Raw genomic sequence first — 20,372 nt, forward strand, 5'->3', positions numbered from 1 at the left:
TTACCAGTACATATTTATTTGTTTGCTGTTTGCCTGCCTCCACTAGAATGTAAATTCCCCCAAAGCAGGGACTTTGTTGCTTTTCTTTCTTTTTTTTTTTGAATTTTTTATTTATTTATGATAGTCACAGAGAGAGAGAGAGAGAGGCAGAGACACAGGCAGAGGAGAGAAGCTGGCTCCATGCACCGGGAGCTCGACGTGGGATTCTCGATCCCTGGGACTCCAGGATCACCGCCCTGGGCCAAAGGCAGGTGCCAAACCGGCTGCGCCACCCAGGGATCCCAATCTTTTTTTTTTTTTAAACAAAACTTATGTCCACACAAAAACCTGCACAAGAATGTTTATAGCAAACATTATCCATAATTACAAAAACGTGGAAGCCAACATGGATGTGAACTGGAGGGTATTATGCTGAGTGCAGTAAGTCAATCGGAGAAGGACAAACAGTGTATGTTCTCATTCATTTGGTGGGACTATAAATATAGTGAAAGGGAATATAAGGGAAGGGAGAAGAAATGTGTGGGAAATATGAGAAAGGGAGACAGAACATAAAGACTCCTAACTCTGGGGAAACGAACTAGGGGTGGTGGAAGGGAGAGGAGGGCGGGGGGTGGGGGTGAGTGGGTGACGGGCACTGAGGGGGACACTTGACGGGATGAGCACTGGGTGTTATTCTGTATGTTGATAAATTGAACACCAATAAAAAATTATTTTATTAAAAAAACAAAAACGCGGAAGCAACAAGATGTCCTTTGGTAGGTGAATAGATAAATAAAACCATATAATCCAGACAATGGAATATTATTCAGTACTAAAATCCAAACAAAACTATCAAGCCATGAAAAGACTTGGAAGAACCTTACATCCAGGTGAAAGAAGTGAAAGAAGCCAACCTGAAGGCTTGGCTATATACTATAGGATACCAACTGTATGACATTCTGGAAAAAGTGAATCTATGGAGACAGTACAAAGATGAGTGGTTTCCAGGGGCTAGGGGGAAGGGGAATGAATACACAGAGCACAGAGGATTTTTAGGGCAGTGAAACTATTCTATATGATAAATAATAAGGGACACATGCCATGATACATTTGTCCAAACCCATAGACTATACAACATGATAGTGAACCCTGGGTGAGAGTAATGTACAAATGTAGTTTCGTCAGTTGTAACAAATATACCACTCTGGTCTGGGGTTGTGATGGTGAGGGAGGCCAGGAGTGTGTGGGGGTCAAGGGGTGTATGAGAACTCTCTGTACTTTCTGCTCAATTTTGCTGTAAACCTAAAACTGTTCTAAAGAATGAAGTCTATTTAAAAAAAAAAAAAACAACTTAATACAACGCTACAGTAATCCAGATGGGGGGGGGGCGGGTGGTACACCCAGAAGGATAGGCATATAGATCAAAGGAATAGAATTGTGAGTCCGGGAATAAACCTATATATTTATTGTGAACTGGTTTCCACAAGGGCACCAGAACCATGTAAGAGGAAGTATGCTTCCTCTTGGTTCAGTGAGATGAATGTGTACCAAAAAAAATCACAAAGGCCTGTGGGAAGTTACCGTAATAGGTCATACAAACCAGGAGTGCTATTAGAATTCAAAGTAAGGTGGTGGTGGTGACCTTTGGGATATTCAAGCAGGGTTCCCAGAGCAGATGCCACTTGATAAGGCCATTAGTGAAGGAAGGGAAGGGAGAAGTACATGTCAGGCCACAAAGTATGGGAACTTTAAGAATAGCTGTGAGTGGGCAGCCCGGGTAGCTCAGTGGTTTAGCGCCGCCTTCAGCCCAGGGTGTGATCCTGGAGACCCAGGATCAAGTCCTTTGTCAGGCTTCCTGCATGGAGCCTGCTTCTCCCTCTGCCTGTGTCTCTGCCTCTCTCTCTCTGTGTCTCTCATGAATGAAAAAATAAAATTAAAAAAAAGAAGAAGAAAAGCCATGTGTATTATTATTTATTGTCCCTCTCTGTGATCTTCCTGCCATGTCTTCAGGATCTAACCCAGGGACGGGTAAGCCCTCAGTCAGTAAAGTGTACAAACCAGGTTTGTTTGTTTTTTTTTCCTCAAGATTTTATTTATTTGGGAGAGAGAGCATGAGAGAGAGTGTGAGCACAAGCATACAGGGGGAGGGGCAGAGGGAGACATACTCCCCACTGAGTAGGGATCCCACCAGACTCAGGACTCCATCCTAGGGCCCCAGGATTGTGACCTGAGCCGAAGGCAGATGCTTAACCGACTGAGCCACCCAGAGCCCAGGACAAACCAGTTTTGGGGGTTCCCTTGATCCCTCATGGACCCCAGAGATACTGGGTGGCCTTACCTCTTTTTGAGGGGAATTGCTGGGTTAGGGAACCCACCTCTTATAGTAGTAATGTTCCAGAAATGGTGACAAGGATTAAGGCTTGAGGGTTGAAGCCCCAAAGCAAGAGTGGCTGGGAACTCCACCCTCTCGGAAGGGTGAGGAGTTGGCCTCTTGGGTTACACATGTGCCCCAGCTGGGCTCAGGCCCACCCTTCTCTTTCCTCGGTGTTTATTGCTGCTCAGCCCTGCCCAAGAAGAGCTGCCGAGTCAGCTTTCTCTGGTTGGGCCAGCTCCTGTTGCTGAGCTGCTCTGTATCTCTCACACTATCCACCCCTTAGATAAACAGCCCGCGTCCTCCACACGCCGCGGAGTTCTGATGTGGCTGCGCAGGGCTCCATGAGCCAGATGCCTCTCTCTCTAAGAAGGACCCTGGCAGTGGGCCCTGCTTTTCTTCCAGCTGCGTCAGGCCCTTGCTGGAGTCACAGGGGAATCCACCTCCTGCCTGAAAAGGTGGCCGCAGCAGAACTGTGGGCTGGGCAGGGCCTTCCTACCTCACTGCCCGCAACCCCCAGGTCTGCATGAGCCATCCCCTAGACGTTTTATGTGAGTGTTTTATCTGTCAAACCCAGCCCTGCAAACTGAGCGCCACTCAGAGTAGTTCTGTAGCCGCCCTGGCTTCCCATGAATCACAAGTGGCCCTGGCTGTTTATCACATCACCCGCCACTCTGCCCTCCTGTACCTGCACGAAGACGCTGAACCACGTAGCTCTGCAAGTCCTACATACTGAGTAAACTCCCCTGAGCCGCCTTAAGCTTGGTTTGCTCGAGTCTGAGCCAGGGGATTTGCTTTCTTTGAAAGGTGGCCTGTAGGCAGAGAAATGTCACCAGCAGCTGGTTGGTGGTACTTCTTTTCCCATGGCCAGTGGGCCTTGGGGATGACAAGGAGGCCAGATGCTGAGGCTCTAGGGGCTCAGCCCTGCTGGTGGGATTAGGTGACAGGTGTGGCTGGACTCAGCCTCTGAGGGCTGGGGTGGGGAATCCAAGCAGGCCAGCTGAGTACTCATGGCCTTGGAGAGGACCTGTTGACCTAGTACTCTCAGTGGATGGGCTTGTCTTGGCCTCCTGAGGGGCCAGACTAAGCCGGAGTGGGGGAAGAAGAAAATCTGTTACAGAAGGAGGAGGTGGGAGAGAGGCCAGCTGTAAAGCATCCTCCAACAGGCCTTTTGAGGGAAAATTCAAATCTGTGGGGCTATCAGATGATCCCTGCCTTCCAGGAGACACAGGAACCCGTTGAGACAATTCAGACTGCTCTATGGCAGGGGAGGCCCAGGGAATGTAACCGTCATTTTGCCAGGACAGAGCTGGCTTCATCTCCTACAGGAAGTCTTCACTGACCTCCTTCTTTAGCAGCTTCAGGATCCTGTTCATACGTCCTCAGCAATCCCTGTCACTCCAGAACGTGTTTGTCTATCTCTAGCACCACAGCAAAACTTCATGAACTTCCACATGGGGCCTAGGAAACTGCATTTTTAACTAACACCCCCCCAGTAAAGGTGATTTTGGCCTACGCAGACTTCAGACACTTTGAGAACCATCTTGCCCTAGAACAGACTCCAATAAAAATATAATATGAACCACGTGTGTAATTTTAAATTTTCTAGTAGCCACTTAAAACATAAAACAGGTAAAATTATTTTAAAAGTGCTTTTATTTCACCTGATATATCCAAAATGTTATCATTTCAATGTACAATCAACACAAAAATTGTTGATGAGATGTTTTACCTTTTTTTCAGTCTTTAAAACCTGGTGAATATTTTATACTTACAACACATCTCAATTTAGACAGGCTGCATTTCAAGTGCTCAACAGCCACGTGTGGCTAGTGACTTCACATAGATGGAATAGCTCTAGAGCTATGTAGTGAATATGGTCCACAGGCCAACAATTCCAGGCTTCCATAGGGGCTTGGTAGAAATTCAGGTTCTCAGGCCCCTGCCTGGACCTACTGAATCTGAACCTGCATTTTAACATGTTAGCAGATGCTTCTTGTGCACATTGAAGGTGTCAAGCCCTGCTCTACAGCTAGATCATGAGCTCGTTGGGTGTAAAGACTATGATTTACTTATTTCTAGCATCTTATGGAGAGCCTGGCATCTAAAAGGCACACGGCAAATGTTTTTGGAGGAAAGGAATAAATACGTGAATCCTGCTTTCTCCCACCCACTCTTGTTAGCCCCTCATTCCCTGTGCACAGTTCGTGAGAATCTCAGACTCTTAGGTCTGAAGAATAATGTAGGAGTCAGAGAACAAATGTATGTCATTGCTGATAGGAAGTTAAAGTTTTTGGAGCCTAACTCCTTTGAGCCCTTACATGGTTAAGTCCCACAGCTTGTTGGACATAGCTGGCCACCCTCTTTCAGGACAAGAATGGTTGGTTGGATTTTTTTTAAGATTTTTTTTTTTAATTTGAGAGAGAGTGCACGTGCACATGAAGGAGGGGAGGAGTAGAAGGACAATTAGACTCCCCACTGAATGAGGTCCTGGGATCAATGCAGGGCTTGATCCCAGGACCTCAGGATCATGACCTAAGCCAAAATCAGGTGCTTAACCAATTTAGCTACCAAGTGCCCCAGGACATGAATGGTTTGATGAGGGTAGACCACCCCACAGTAATGCATGTTGCTGGGCCTGGCTTCCTTCTCAGACATCTCTGAACTCTTCCTCAGAAATTGTATGGAGCTGTTGTTCAGAGACCCTAGGCCTGGCCTATGCATATTAGTTAGCCATCGATTGATTCTCAGTCTTCTTCCAGAGGAGATTTAAGGCACCTGTAAACATGTGTGCATTCCAGCAGAATGAAACAAAAATAGAAATAGTAGGGCCGCCTGGGTGGCTCAGCAGTTGGGCGTCTGCCTTTGGCCCAGGGTGTGATCTCATGGTCCCAGGATCGAGTCCTGCGTCGGGTTCCCTGCATGGAGCCTGCTTCTCCCTCTGCTTACATCTCTGCCTCTCTCTCTGTGTCTCTCATGAATAAATAAATAAAATCTTAAAAGAAATAGAAATAGTATTAGGGAAGTGTGCATAGATGCATGGACAGGGATGTTCACTCTATCAGTAGTCTATAGTCAGAAACAATCTAAATATCCAACAACAGGGCAGTAGATAAATGTACTATGGCCCATCCAACCACTGAAATTTCCTGTCACAATTAGGGGTACTAATATGGAGGTATTCATTGACATGGAAAAATGTTCATTACATAGTGTAAGACGGTAATGAGCTCATTTTATTTACATGTGTGGAAGAATGTCTGGAAAGGATATACCCCAAAACATCAACATTTGGAAGGAAAACATTTTCTAGGGGAGGAATTATGAGTGAATCTGACTCTCTTTTTGTCCATCCACTGCTTCTGTAATTGCTGTTTTTTCCCCTCAGTGAACTTGAATTCTTCTGTGATACAAAAATAAAATGTACAAAACAGAATACGGGTGAGGAAAATGGAAAAAGGTAAAAATGGGAGTTCTATTCTGCATCGAATTTGTTTGAAAATATATTAATTAAAAAAAAATCCTACATTCAAGTTTATAGTGTTTTGGCCCAATGGGTATATTTACATGAAGCAAGCAATTATTAAGTGTTTGAGAGATAGATTTATAAGATTAGGGTTTGAAAACTCATGAGTCAGCTTTTGTTAAATTTCAGTCTGTACTCAGGAAGTGAAAGTTAATAATGGTGCAGTCTCTGTCTTGACCCGCCCTTCACGTGTGGGCTCTAAATAGCCTGTGTGTGTTGGATAATGACTGTGCGAGAGAGAATCCTAAAATCATGTGTCAGAGCTGGGTGGGTGGGTGCGTGGAAGGGAAAAAGCACAGGTGCACACATACCCGTGAAATCTAGTGCAGGACTATTTTTCACCACCTTCAATGCTAGCTAGCACTTTGGTCTGAGCCTCCATCCATAGGTTCCTATACGGTCTTCCTGTTTCCACCCTATGTCCATTCATGACCCTGAAGCTAAGCCATCCTCCCCATAGTCTGGCCCACCTGTTGGATCTCATCACCTGTACCTCACCTCCTGCTCTCTCCACTCCACAGCAGCCACACAGCAGCTAAAGTTCACTCATTCTTCATGCCCTCACATGCCCTTGTATGACTATTCCACAGTTTATTTACCCATTCACCTTGTTTCCTTATCAGCTCTCTGTGGGACAGTGAAGTTTTTTTCTTAGCTTGCCCTTTCAGTGATTGTGTAGCTCTATCTGGAATCTAGAATCTGGTTTCATATAGATTCTCCTCTTTCTGCACGTCCCATTTTCCTTGCTGGAATGTTCTCTGCCTTCCTTGGGGCTTGCTTCCCCACCTCCTGTGGTCTCTGCTAAATTGTCATCTGATTCCTAAGTCCTTTCTTAGCATGCTATACAAAGGAACAACCTCTGTTCTGCTCCAACACCTTCCCCTACTTCATTTTTCTTCGTGGGTTTTACCAGTACATATTTATTTGTTTGCTGTTTGCCTGCCTCCACTAGAATGTAAATTCCCCCAAAGCAGGGACTTTGTTGCTTTTCTTTCTTTTTTTTTTTTTAATATTTTTATTTATTCATGAGAGACACAGAGACAAAGAGAGGCAGAGACACCGGCAGAGAGAGAAGCAGGCTCCATGCAGGGAGCCCGATGTGGAACTCGATCCCGGGTCTCCAGGATCAGGCCCTGGGCTGAAGGTGGCACTAAACCACTGAGCCACCCAGGCTGCCCTTCTTTCCTTTTTAAAAAAATATATTATTTATTTATGATACAGAGCATACACAAGCAGGGAGGGGGCAGAGAGCCCCCCAGAACTCACCCTGGGATCATGACCTGAGCCAAAGGCAGCCACTTAACCAATTGATCCACCCAGGCACCCCTGTTACTCTTCTTTATAGTCATTTTCTTGGTGTTCAGTGCTCCAAGTAGGTGCTCAATAAATATTTGAAGGAAGGAATGGACTTCAGATAATCATGTGACTGATCTTCCTCATTTGGCCAAGGAAGCGCCTGATGCCAATAGAGAAAGCTTCCGAGCCTTGCCCAGGGTCACACAGCTGGGGCAGCAGGACTAGATCTTGCCCTGTCCATTCTGCTCCTGCTTCTGCCTGTGCCTTGGAAGGGAGATTAACCACACACACAGGGGCCGTGGCCTTGTCCATCCTGTCTCCTGTGTGTTTTTCCAGTTTATACAGAATTTCAGCCCAGAATAGCAGAAGAAAAAAAAAACAGTTGTTCCTCCAGAACCCTGGAAGCTCTTCCGGTGGGTCTGTCTTTGGAAAAACAGCAGCAATCTCAGGGTGAGAAGGTAGGAAATGGAGGAGGGGTCTTACATTCGTGCTGTGGGGGCAACGGGCTGGGTTTGGTTTTACAATTAAAATAACATCTGGTTCTGTTTCCGCAGAGCGGTTCTGGAAGGTGGGTGGTCTGTCTGAAGTATCAGGTGCAGCCTTCCCCTGTCCTGGCCCAGGAGGCTGTGAGAGGGCCAGTGTCTAATGGGCTCCCCCAGCAGATGACATAGGAAAGAAGGTGGGCCCAAAGAAGGCTCTGGAAACTCTACCTGCGCCTGCCTTGAAAGCCTGCTGGTCTCTACCCTGGCCTCACAAGGAGGCATCTTCAGACACTTTCCCCCGTGCCTCCATGCCTCCTTGAGATTATTTAGACACCCCTTTGATGCATAGAGAGCTCTGGCCTCGTCTCTCTCATGCCCCATGTGGTTTATTAATCATCTGTGAAGTGAGAGGTTGAGGCGTCACTCATCCATATGAGGGTGGTGGGGCCCTGGAGCAGTGGAGTGGAGTGAGGGAAGGACTCTGAGAGCTGTTCCAGTCTTCTGAATCATGTCCCTCTGTCTCTCTGGCTTCTCAGATGCAGCTTTTGGATAAGTTTCCCATTGAAGGTGGCCAGAAGGATCCCAAGCAGAGAATCATCCCCTTCCTTCCAGGTAAGCCTTGGATGGTCCCACTGTTGGGTTGGGAGGCAACCTGGGGAGAAGCGTTTCTTAGGTTAAGAAAAGGCTGGTGACTTCGCTGGAAATTCTGGGCAGGGTGGCCCAAACAATCTGCATCCTAACAACTCCCTCAGAGGATAGGAAGCCCCTGACTGTAAAGGCCACCACTCCCACTGGGATCTCTCCCACCATTCCCAGGCCATCTCTCTTGGCTCCCGGCCATGTAACTTCTAAGGAATTTCTTAGGCTCTGGGACTTCGGTTTCCTCTTTACAGAAAGCACAGAGAGATCAAGTTCTTCTGTGAAAGGATGAAGAACTGCAGGCTGAATTCTTCCCACTACTCCCATTGTAATCATTGAGACCCTTAAATTGAGCACACTTGCCATGTTTGATCTTGGATCCTCCTGGCACATTATCCAGCCGAGGCTCTGAGAGTGTACATGACATGGCCTGTGAGTTGCCAGAGTTGGGATTTGAACTCAAGTCTGTCTGGCCATAAGGACCATTAGCCACTACACCATCTTGGAACATGTTTAAGGCAATTGATTTTGTGTAGTTTAGAGGAAACTGCCCAGATGTATCATAATCTGCTGTCGCGATGATATCTTTAATTGGTATACTATTTATAGCTTACAAAATGCTTTTTTGTTATCGTGTACAAGTTTCCCTCCTGAGGTGTGTATTCTTATTTCTGCTTGAGAGATGAAGATGTTGGGGTTCAGAGATGTTAGGTAACTACTCATAGAAGTAGTAGAGCTCAGGTCTTCTGCTCCATTCTGGGCTCTTTGCCCTGAACCTATGGGTGATACTGCCTTTTGGCTCCAGATCCTCTGCCTTTTCCCAGGCCATTGAGCTGGGCTGGGTCACAATGGCCTTACCCCCCATTACTGTTGGGCCCCAGCAATGGCAACCAGTAGGACCTTTGTAAGAAGCAGGGTCCTTGTCTCATTAACTCTCTGGCACACCTTCACCCCATGGTCAGCACCTACTTGGTGACTTGAAAACCAAGTCAAAGAGTGAGTCCTCTCTGAAAGGTGCTCCTCACACATCCCCCTCTGCTAAAGCAGGGAAAGATAAGAGCATGCATTGCTGCCTGTCCTTTGAGCCTTATGCTAAAATTGGAGAGAATTTAGCTACCAGGAAAAACTTCCACATCCCACAGTTCGGGCAAGATTGGAACCAGTCCGTGAGGATATAGAGAATCCCACCCCTGTGTATCTTTCATGGAGGCAGAGGACTGCTTCTCGATCCCTAGTCTAGGAGTTAATATGGGAGACTTTCATGCCCTACCTGGCTTTACACGGAGTCCTGAGGGAATTTGGAATCTCCAACACCCAGGTTTGTATGACCTTAGATGTTGATCCAGTACAGTCCAGACACTGCCCACTGAGGACTTGAGAGCCCATCTGGGATGCTGTAGACACAAGTGTCCCAGAGCCAAGATGAAGCCAGCATGATGCTCTGGTATCAGGAGTGGACCTGGCCTTGGGGGCAGGAAGGCTGCCCTATTTCCTCGAGAATGATGGGCTTTTTCTCCCACTGGTGGCCGGTGCTCCAGGAAATCAGCTCGTCATCATACAGTCAGCGGGTGTTTATGAGGGGTTCAGCCTATGCCAGGCCTGGGGCTAGAGGGTGGGATGGCCTGGTGAGCCAAGGAAGGATGTAGATTTGTTTCCTTCATCTAAGGAATCCTCAAGCTACTAAGAGAGATGAGAGGGGCAAGGCCCTACTCTGTAATCAGGAAATTAATGGAGGCAGGATGTGACCCTTTTTACTGCCATGCAGTTCCAAGCGTGTTTAGAGTGTGTCATTGTGAGCTGAGGAAGGCAGCCCCAAGGCCTCCTGATGGAGGGGAGACCTGAAGCTGACCTCCAAGGATGGGTGGGCTTGGAGGGTGGGGGGGAAGCACAAGGCTTCTGTCCTGCCACTACCAGAGTCCAACATCTGGGGAATCATGCTGCCTGGCTTCCACCTGCAGCATCTGGCTCTGTCACTTACCAAGTGTGTTACCTTCTTTGTGCCTCAGTATTCTCATCTGGAAAATAGGGATGATAATACTATCTACTTCATGGGGCTATTGTCAGGATAAAATGAATTAATACATTACAGGGGCTTAGGACTGTGGCTAGCCTCTAACAGGACCTAAATAAATGTTAGCCCTTAGGATGACCAATTCCTGACATGTGTCTAGTGCTTCCACACAGCACACTCACATGTGTACTCTCATTTGCTCCTCCCAAGGAGGTTATTATCTCCATTTTACTGACTAGGAAATTGAGGCCACAGGAGGCTAATAGACTTGCACAGGCCACACAGCCAAAAGGTATAACCAGCTCCAGAACCTTATCCTGACCTCTGGCCAGGGCTACCTGCCCTGTCAACCACCTCAGAAGAGGATCGCCCAACAGTTGTTGCAGGACAAGGGCCCTCTCTGAACTTCAGTTTTCTCTTGTAGGCTTGTGGTGAGGATAAAAAGAATTCATGGAGAGCATTTTGCACTGTGCCTGTGCCTTAGTAAATGCTCAATAAATGGCAGCTGTTAATAAACAAAGTCCCCTGCCTCCATGCTGCTCCCAACTCCTGGGAAAGGGCCAGCCCAGGGCCCCTTCCAGCCCCAAGGATCTCTGCATAGCAGGTGATATCATAGAGAGGAATGAGGCTGATTGGCTCCCATCCCATCCAAAGGAAGTTTACTTTGCCTATTTTGCTGCTTTTCTCCTGTTGCTTCTCTGATGCTTCTCTCTTGCTCACTTTCCATGACTTCAGAGTGGGTGTTGCCAGCCATGTGGAATCCCACCCTGGGTGCTCCCAGGCCTGTTCCTGGCTTCCCCCATGCCCACTAGAAACTTCCTAACCCTTTCATACTCTGCTGTCTCCCTCACTTGGACAGAAGGAGAAAGAAGCCAACGCAATTGGAATCAAGCTAGGGAGAGGCCACGTGGGCATGCAGGTTCACAACCTGCCCCCAACCCAGGATCCATGGGGGTTCCCTAGGGCGAGAGGGGAGAGGGGAAGAGGGGAAGGCAATGATAAGTGTTTCCTGTCTTAGGTCAGGTTTCCTAAAGCAGAGCCTGAGATGAAGATTCTTATATAGGTGACTTAGAGGGGTCCCTCTTGGGTGAATGTCCCAAGTACAGTGAGAGAAGCAGGACAGGGCAGAGGAAGAAGCCCAAGGTGAATGGCACCAGCTTGTCCCATTGTAGGAGACAACTTCTATACTCCCCATAGGTCATCGTTTGTCTGGAAGCTTCCCCCCCCGCCCCAGAGGGCACCGGGTACAGGTGAGGTGTCTCCTGAGGGCTCAGGCTCCATGCCTTTGGAGAAGAGGCAGCTGTAAGCCCACAGCATTGAGCACCCACAGCATTTGGGGTGGCGGCATGTGCTGGTGAGGGGGGTTCTGGGCAGGGGCCAATATCTACTATGTCATCTAACACCAGTTAGATCTCTGTTTCTATCTCTCTGCCTTTGGGAAGGGTGGCTTAGGTCACCTGCTGATTCCCTCAGGCTCAGCCCTGGCAGCATGACTCAACAGAACCTGGATCAAACACACCAGCTGCCTTCACTCTTAGAACTCTCGGGAGGGCTAGCAACCAGCCTCCAGAGCCGCTGTTGGTCCAGCCTTTTACCTTGCCTAGAATTTCAGAGCAAGGAACACCTTTTTTTTTTTAATATTTTATTTATTTATTCATGAGAGACACAGAGACAAAGAGAGGCAGAGACACCGGCAGAGAGAGAAGCAGGCTCCATGCAGGGAGCCCGATGTGGAACTCGATCCCGGGTCTCCAGGATCAGGCCCTGGGCTGAAGGTGGCACTAAACCACTGAGCCACCCAGGCTGCCCTTCTTTCCTTTTTAAAAAAATATATTATTTATTTATGATACAGAGCATACACAAGCAGGGAGGGGGCAGAGAGCCCCCCAGAACTCACCCTGGGATCATGACCTGAGCCAAAGGCAGCCACTTAACCAATTGATCCACCCAGGCACCCCTGTTACTCTTCTTTATAGTCATTTTCTTGGTGTTCAGTGCTCCAAGTAGGTGCTCAATAAATATTTGAAGGAAGGAATGGACTTCAGATAATCATGTGACTGATCTTCCTCATTTGGCCAAGGAAGCGCCTGATGCCAATAGAGAAAGCTTCCGAGCCTTGCCCAGGGTCACACAGCTGGGGCAGCAGGACTAGATCTTGCCCTGTCCATTCTGCTCCTGCTTCTGCCTGTGCCTTGGAAGGGAGATTAACCACACACACAGGGGCCGTGGCCTTGTCCATCCTGTCTCCTGTGTGTTTTTCCAGTTTATACAGAATTTCAGCCCAGAATAGCAGAAGAAAAAAAAAACAGTTGTTCCTCCAGAACCCTGGAAGCTCTTCCGGTGGGTCTGTCTTTGGAAAAACAGCAGCAATCTCAGGGTGAGAAGGTAGGAAATGGAGGAGGGGTCTTACATTCGTGCTGTGGGGGCAACGGGCTGGGTTTGGTTTTACAATTAAAATAACATCTGGTTCTGTTTCCGCAGAGCGGTTCTGGAAGGTGGGTGGTCTGTCTGAAGTATCAGGTGCAGCCTTCCCCTGTCCTGGCCCAGGAGGCTGTGAGAGGGCCAGTGTCTAATGGGCTCCCCCAGCAGATGACATAGGAAAGAAGGTGGGCCCAAAGAAGGCTCTGGAAACTCTACCTGCGCCTGCCTTGAAAGCCTGCTGGTCTCTACCCTGGCCTCACAAGGAGGCATCTTCAGACACTTTCCCCCGTGCCTCCATGCCTCCTTGAGATTATTTAGACACCCCTTTGATGCATAGAGAGCTCTGGCCTCGTCTCTCTCATGCCCCATGTGGTTTATTAATCATCTGTGAAGTGAGAGGTTGAGGCGTCACTCATCCATATGAGGGTGGTGGGGCCCTGGAGCAGTGGAGTGGAGTGAGGGAAGGACTCTGAGAGCTGTTCCAGTCTTCTGAATCATGTCCCTCTGTCTCTCTGGCTTCTCAGATGCAGCTTTTGGATAAGTTTCCCATTGAAGGTGGCCAGAAGGATCCCAAGCAGAGAATCATCCCCTTCCTTCCAGGTAAGCCTTGGATGGTCCCACTGTTGGGTTGGGAGGCAACCTGGGGAGAAGCGTTTCTTAGGTTAAGAAAAGGCTGGTGACTTCGCTGGAAATTCTGGGCAGGGTGGCCCAAACAATCTGCATCCTAACAACTCCCTCAGAGGATAGGAAGCCCCTGACTGTAAAGGCCACCACTCCCACTGGGATCTCTCCCACCATTCCCAGGCCATCTCTCTTGGCTCCCGGCCATGTAACTTCTAAGGAATTTCTTAGGCTCTGGGACTTCGGTTTCCTCTTTACAGAAAGCACAGAGAGATCAAGTTCTTCTGTGAAAGGATGAAGAACTGCAGGCTGAATTCTTCCCACTACTCCCATTGTAATCATTGAGACCCTTAAATTGAGCACACTTGCCATGTTTGATCTTGGATCCTCCTGGCACATTATCCAGCCGAGGCTCTGAGAGTGTACATGACATGGCCTGTGAGTTGCCAGAGTTGGGATTTGAACTCAAGTCTGTCTGGCCATAAGGACCATTAGCCACTACACCATCTTGGAACATGTTTAAGGCAATTGATTTTGTGTAGTTTAGAGGAAACTGCCCAGATGTATCATAATCTGCTGTCGCGATGATATCTTTAATTGGTATACTATTTATAGCTTACAAAATGCTTTTTTGTTATCGTGTACAAGTTTCCCTCCTGAGGTGTGTATTCTTATTTCTGCTTGAGAGATGAAGATGTTGGGGTTCAGAGATGTTAGGTAACTACTCATAGAAGTAGTAGAGCTCAGGTCTTCTGCTCCATTCTGGGCTCTTTGCCCTGAACCTATGGGTGATACTGCCTTTTGGCTCCAGATCCTCTGCCTTTTCCCAGGCCATTGAGCTGGGCTGGGTCACAATGGCCTTACCCCCATTACTGTTGGGCCCCAGCAATGGCAACCAGTAGGACCTTCGTAAGAAGCAGGGTCCTTATCTCATTAACTCTCTGGCACACCTTCACCCCATGGTCAGCACCTACTTGGTGACTTGAAAACCAAGTCAAAGAGTGAGTCCTCTCTGAAAGGTGCTCCTCACACATCCCCCTCTGCTAAAGCAGGGAAAGATAAGAGCATGCATTGCTGCCTGTCCTTTGAGCCTTATGCTAAAATTGGAGAGTAGCTACCAGGAAAAACTTCCACATCCCACAGTTCGGGCAAGATTGGAACCAGTCCGTGAGGATATAGAGAATCCCACCCCTGTGTATCTTTCATGGAGGCAGAGGACTGCTTCTCGATCCCTAGTCTAGGAGTTAATATGGGAGACTTTCATGCCCTACCTGGCTTTACACGGAGTCCTGAGGGAATTTGGAATCTCCAACACCCAGGTTTGTATGACCTTAGATGTTGATCCAGTACAGTCCAGACACTGCCCACTGAGGACTTGAGAGCCCATCTGGGATGCTGTAGACACAAGTGTCCCAGAGCCAAGATGAAGCCAGCATGATGCTCTGGTATCAGGAGTGGACCTGGCCTTGGGGGCAGGAAGGCTGCCCTATTTCCTCGAGAATGATGGGCTTTTTCTCCCACTGGTGGCCGGTGCTCCAGGAAATCAGCTCGTCATCATACAGTCAGCGGGTGTTTATGAGGGGTTCAGCCTATGCCAGGCCTGGGGCTAGAGGGTGGGATGGCCTGGTGAGCCAAGGAAGGATGTAGATTTGTTTCCTTCATCTAAGGAATCCTCAAGCTACTAAGAGAGATGAGAGGGGCAAGGCCTACTCTGTAATCAGGAAATCAATGGAGGCAGGATGTGACCCTTTTTACTGCCATGCAGTTCCAAGCGTGTTTAGAGTGTGTCATTGTGAGCTGAGGAAGGCAGCCCCAAGGCCTCCTGATGGAGGGGAGACCTGAAGCTGACCTCCAAGGATGGGTGGGCTTGGAGGGTGGGGGGGAAGCACAAGGCTTCTGTCCTGCCACTACCAGAGTCCAACATCTGGGGAATCATGCTGCCTGGCTTCCACCTGCAGCATCTGGCTCTGTCACTTACCAAGTGTGTTACCTTCTTTGTGCCTCAGTATTCTCATCTGGAAAATAGGGATGATAATACTATCTACTTCATGGGGCTATTGTCAGGATAAATGAATTAATACATTACAGGGGCTTAGGACTGTGGCTAGCCTCTAACAGGACCTAAATAAATGTTAGCCCTTAGGATGACCAATTCCTGACATGTGTCTAGTGCTTCCACACAGCACACTCACATGTGTACTCTCATTTGCTCCTCCCAAGGAGGTTATTATCTCCATTTTACTGACTAGGAAATTGAGGCCACAGGAGGCTAATAGACTTGCACAGGCCACACAGCCAAAAGGTATAACCAGCTCCAGAACCTTATCCTGACCTCTGGCCAGGGCTACCTGCCCTGTCAACCACCTCAGAAGAGGATCGCCCAACAGTTGTTGCAGGACAAGGGCCCTCTCTGAACTTCAGTTTTCTCTTGTAGGCTTGTGGTGAGGATAAAAAGAATTCATGGAGAGCATTTTGCACTGTGCCTGTGCCTTAGTAAATGCTCAATAAATGGCAGCTGTTAATAAACAAAGTCCCCTGCCTCCATGCTGCTCCCAACTCCTGGGAAAGGCCAGCCCAGGGCCCCTTCCAGCCCCAAGGATCTCTGCATAGCAGGTGATATCATAGAGAGGAATGAGGCTGATTGGCTCCCATCCCATCCAAAGGAAGTTTACTTTGCCTATTTTGCTGCTTTTCTCCTGTTGCTTCTCTGATGCTTCTCTCTTGCTCACTTTCCATGACTTCAGAGTGGGTGTTGCCAGCCATGTGGAATCCCACCCTGGGTGCTCCCAGGCCTGTTCCTGGCTTCCCCATGCCCACTAGAAACTTCCTAACCCTTTCATACTCTGCTGTCTCCCTCACTTGGACAGAAGGAGAAAGAAGCCAACGCAATTGGAATCAAGCTAGGGAGAGCCACGTGGGCATGCAGGTTCACAACCTGCCCCCAACCCAGGATCCATGGGGGTTCCCTAGGGCGAGAGGGGAGAGGGGAAGAGGGGAAGGCAATGATAAGTGTTTCCTGTCTTAGGTCAGGTTTCCTAAAAGCAGAGCCTGAGATGAAGATTCTTATATAGGTGACTTAGAGGGGTCCCTCTTGGGTGAATGTCCCAAGTACAGTGAGAGAAGCAGGACAGGGCAGAGGAAGAAGCCCAAGGTGAATGGCACCAGCTTGTCCCATTGTAGGAGACAACTTCTATACTCCCCATAGGTCATCGTTTGTCTGGAAGCTTCCCCCCGCCCCAGAGGGCACCGGGTACAGGTGAGGTGTCTCCTGAGGGCTCAGGCTCCATGCCTTTGGAGAAGAGGCAGCTGTAAGCCCACAGCATTGAGCACCCACAGCAGTTTGGGGTGGCGGCATGTGCTGGTGAGGGGGGTTCTGGGCAGGGGCCAATATCTACTATGTCATCTAACACCAGTTAGATCTCTGTTTCTATCTCTCTGCCTTTGGGAAGGGTGGCTTAGGTCACCTGCTGATTCCCTCAGGCTCAGCCCTGGCAGCATGACTCAACAGAACCTGGATCAAACACACCAGCTGCCTTCACTCTTAGAACTCTCGGGAGGGCTAGCAACCAGCCTCCAGAGCAGCTTTGCCAGCCTTTTACCTTGCCTAGAATTTCAGAGCAAGGAACACCCAAGGGGAGAAAGCAGAGAGCACCGATTATCTCCAGAGGGCCTCAGGGATTTTTGTTTGTTTGTTTAAGATTTTATTTATTTATTCATGGGAAACACACAGAGAGAGGCAGAGACATAGGCAGAGGGAGAAGCAGGCTCCACGGGGAGCCTGATGTGGGACTCAATCTCAGGCAGATGGGTCTCCGTTTTAGCTTCAGATGTACCAAGATGTGTTGGGCATTTCTGCAGCCTGGCATCTGGGGGATGTGTTTGGAGCATTAGCCTGCTGCTTTGCTTTGGCCTGTCTGGCCACAGGCTTGGGCAGGGGGCTCACAGAAGTTTGACTGGCTAGTGGAAGTGACGGAAAGCAGAGGAAGTGAGACAAGAGAGGGAAAGAATGGCTTTACCTGATTACAAGCTCCCTTATCTGCCAAATAAGGTGGCAAATCCCCCCCCCCCAAAAAAAAAGAAAGAAAGAAAGAAAGAAAGAAAGAAAGAAAGAAAGAAAGAAAGAAAGAAAGAAAGAAAGAAAATCCCACACATGAGCCATAAATCTTAGGATCTAGGACATAGGCTTGTGGTGTCTTGAGTGGTGTCTGGCTTGAGTTCAGGGTCAGTCTGCGGGTTGGAAGAGTGGAGAGGGTCTGGGGCTTCTGTGGCCAAAGGCAGAGGCTCTATCCCAGAAGACTGAGTGTCCTGCAGTACTGCTGGAGTGGGGATTGGGGGCGAGGCAGCTGAGAGCAGGGTCACCAAGGTGATGACACAAAGCCAGGGCAGTTATCAGGCCAGTGGTCTGATATTTGCATATCCATCAAATCCTAGATAAAATTTTGTAGGGGCACTGTCCTGAGTGAGGCTTCCCCATCCAACCCAGTTGTTTCGCTGGGTCTGGAACCTGCTATCTGGCCCTAAGGGTGGACATCCACTATACCCAGACCTTTCTGTGTGTTCATGAGGCCTGCAGAGCCCATGGGAGGGACACGGGGAACTTATGGCCTTCATGTGGGACAGGTGGTTCTCTCCAGCAAGGCATCTCTGGAAAGAAAACCCAAGTGGTGTTTCAGGCAGGCAGAGGCAGAAAATTATGCCAGGGCCTGATGCCCTGGGTGATCGGGGAAGGGGAGAAGGGGAAGTACTCTCTCCAGGCTCACGTTATGTGAGACTGAGGGAGGTACTCCTGGCTCTTTTCACTGACTTTTGTGGCCTTCCTTTGAGACAAGGCCTCTATCTGCTTCTCCCACATTTCCATCACGGGGCTGGACACATAGTGGCTGCTTTATTGAGACCCCTGGGTTGATCATGAATTGAGCATTCTCCCTTAGGTATGAGCTCCCTTTTATTGAGCTCCTACTATGTGTCTGGCCTTGTACTGGGCATACTACATACCTTTTCCCCAGTCCTCACTGCAGAGTAGGGAGTATTACCCATTTTAGAGAGAAATCAAGTCACTTGCCCATACCCCTTAGCCATTAAGTAGTAGAGCTGGCATCTTCCTGCTGTGCCCTGTGTCTTTCCTTGGGTGGGGAAGAACTCCCCAGCCAGCCCCAGCTAGAAGCTTTCCCTCACCCACTTTGTTGCCTCCACATCCCCCAGGCAAGGGACCCGGGAATTTCTGCCCAAATGACCCAGCACCCCCATGGTCCCTCCAGCTGCCATGGCTGTCTCGTGCTTCAGGAGTACACTGTGTGGGGCAGGGAGGTGATCTGTAAGGGCTCTCATTCTATTGAGTGCCTGAGGTCACTGCAGCTGAAAAACTGATTTTTTTTTGCGCTTAAGCTGTTTAGTTTATTATTATTTTAATATGATTACAAGCAGGATTGCCCCAAGACTTTCAGAGCACTGTCTTCATTTAATTATGAGTCTAACAAGATTGCCTATTTGGTTTCCTAAGTCATAGCATTTTTTTTCTTAACTTTTTATTTTGAAATAAACTCACCAGATGTTACAAAACTACTAGGCACTCTGCATTCCTCCCCTGCAATGTCTCCACCACCACACTGCAGGGTAGGTGGCATTGTTCCCAGTTTAAGGAGAAGTCAGTTCACTTTCTGCCATCACACAGCCACTGAGTGGTGTACTGGTTGGCCACCTTCTCCCAGGGGTAATGTCTTGGGTAACTAGAGGTCATTATCAAAGCCAGGAAATTGATAATGGAAATTGATAAGTCAGTTACCTAAGCTACAGACCTGAGCAATTGATTTTTATTGTAAGAGGCTAGTAAGTGTTAGTGGACAGGCATGCCAGCTGGTCCTTCAGAAGGAGGCAGTGCTTGACAATAGTCCCTGAGAAGCTCCACTCCCAGACCTGCCCTCTTGGCATTCTCACCTCCAGGGGAAAAGCAGACGTGAACCTTATTATACGTTAAGACCTATTCCTGAGAAGCCCTGTGGGACAAATCACATCATCTTTTAGGTGTCACTGTCCTAAATACTATTCTTTTTAAGCGATAATCATGGGTTCAATCCTTTTGCAAAGCAGAGCACTCCTTTTTTTGGAAAAGGGAGCAGCAGCGTTGACCCCAGGAGGAGCAAAGGAACTCTGGTCAAGAACTGTGAGTGATCTGAGACTTTATCCTATTTGCAAGCCAGCTGGTTAGCTTACCCGGCTTTCTGAATGCCAGCAGAAAATATGAGACTTCTGAGGCAGAGAAAAGATTTTATTAGGGCACATTTGCATCAGTTCCCTTTGCCTCCAAGTCCCATGGGGGTGACCCATGGGCCCAGGTGAATCCCTGTGGGTTATGTTATAGGAGAGGAACCCAGACCTTAGGGAGACCACACCTCTTGTAGCGTGCAGCAAGCAAACCTACCGTGTTTGCTTTGGAGAGACACACCATCTCAGCGTCCCAAGGTCCCAAGGCGATCTGCAGACCTGCTGTTTACTCCAGAGCACTGACACTACCTCTGTCCTCTAAGCTGTTTCTTTTTTTTTTTTTTTATAATTTTTTTTTAAATTTTTATTTATTTATAATAGTCACAGAGAGAGAGAGAGAGGCAGAGACACAGGCAGAGGGAGAAGCAGGCTCCATGCACCGGGAGCCCGATGTGGGATTCGATCCCGGGTCTCCAGGATCGCGCCCTGGGCCAAAGGCAGGCGCCAAACCGCTGCGCCACCCAGGGATCCCCTCTAAGCTGTTTCTTTACAAAAACCTTTGAAAAGATAATTCAGAACAAAAGGCAGTTACTGCCTTGTTGACAAGACCTGCAGAAATGCAGGCAAGCCAGGGGGATTATCTCACAAGTATATCTTTTGCTCTCTGGGGTCTCTTGCTTTTTGGAGGAGTGGACAGAAATGATGTTCTTTAGGGCAGTGGCCAAGTGTGGTGGGCTCAGCAGCCTCTCAGGGCAGCCTACTGTTTACATGGAACTTTCTTCCTTGTTTTAAAAGACTGTTGTGGAAAATCCATCTCCTGTTGCC

The 20,372-nt window shown here is 48.5% G+C and overlaps 1 protein-coding gene across 4 annotated transcripts in view; it reads left to right on the plus strand.

Annotated features, from left to right (window-relative positions):
• Nucleotides 1–20,372, plus strand: part of SH3PXD2A (SH3 and PX domains 2A) — a 242,331-nt gene that overhangs the window by 89,999 nt on the left and 131,960 nt on the right. For 3 of the 4 annotated variants that reach the window (XM_041746521.1, XM_041746519.1, XM_041746520.1), the window contains exon 3: nt 8,191–8,266. In XM_041746521.1, the coding sequence (XP_041602455.1) occupies nt 8,191–8,266 (76 nt within the window). Of the gene's footprint in view, nt 1–8,190; nt 8,267–13,249; nt 13,326–20,372 lie in introns of those variants that run through there. The other variant, XM_041746522.1, reaches the window with a different exon arrangement.

The sequence above is a fragment of the Vulpes lagopus genome, chromosome 2 (assembly GCF_018345385.1).
Source record: "Vulpes lagopus strain Blue_001 chromosome 2, ASM1834538v1, whole genome shotgun sequence".
In the NCBI taxonomy this organism is placed as follows: domain Eukaryota; kingdom Metazoa; phylum Chordata; class Mammalia; order Carnivora; family Canidae; genus Vulpes; species Vulpes lagopus.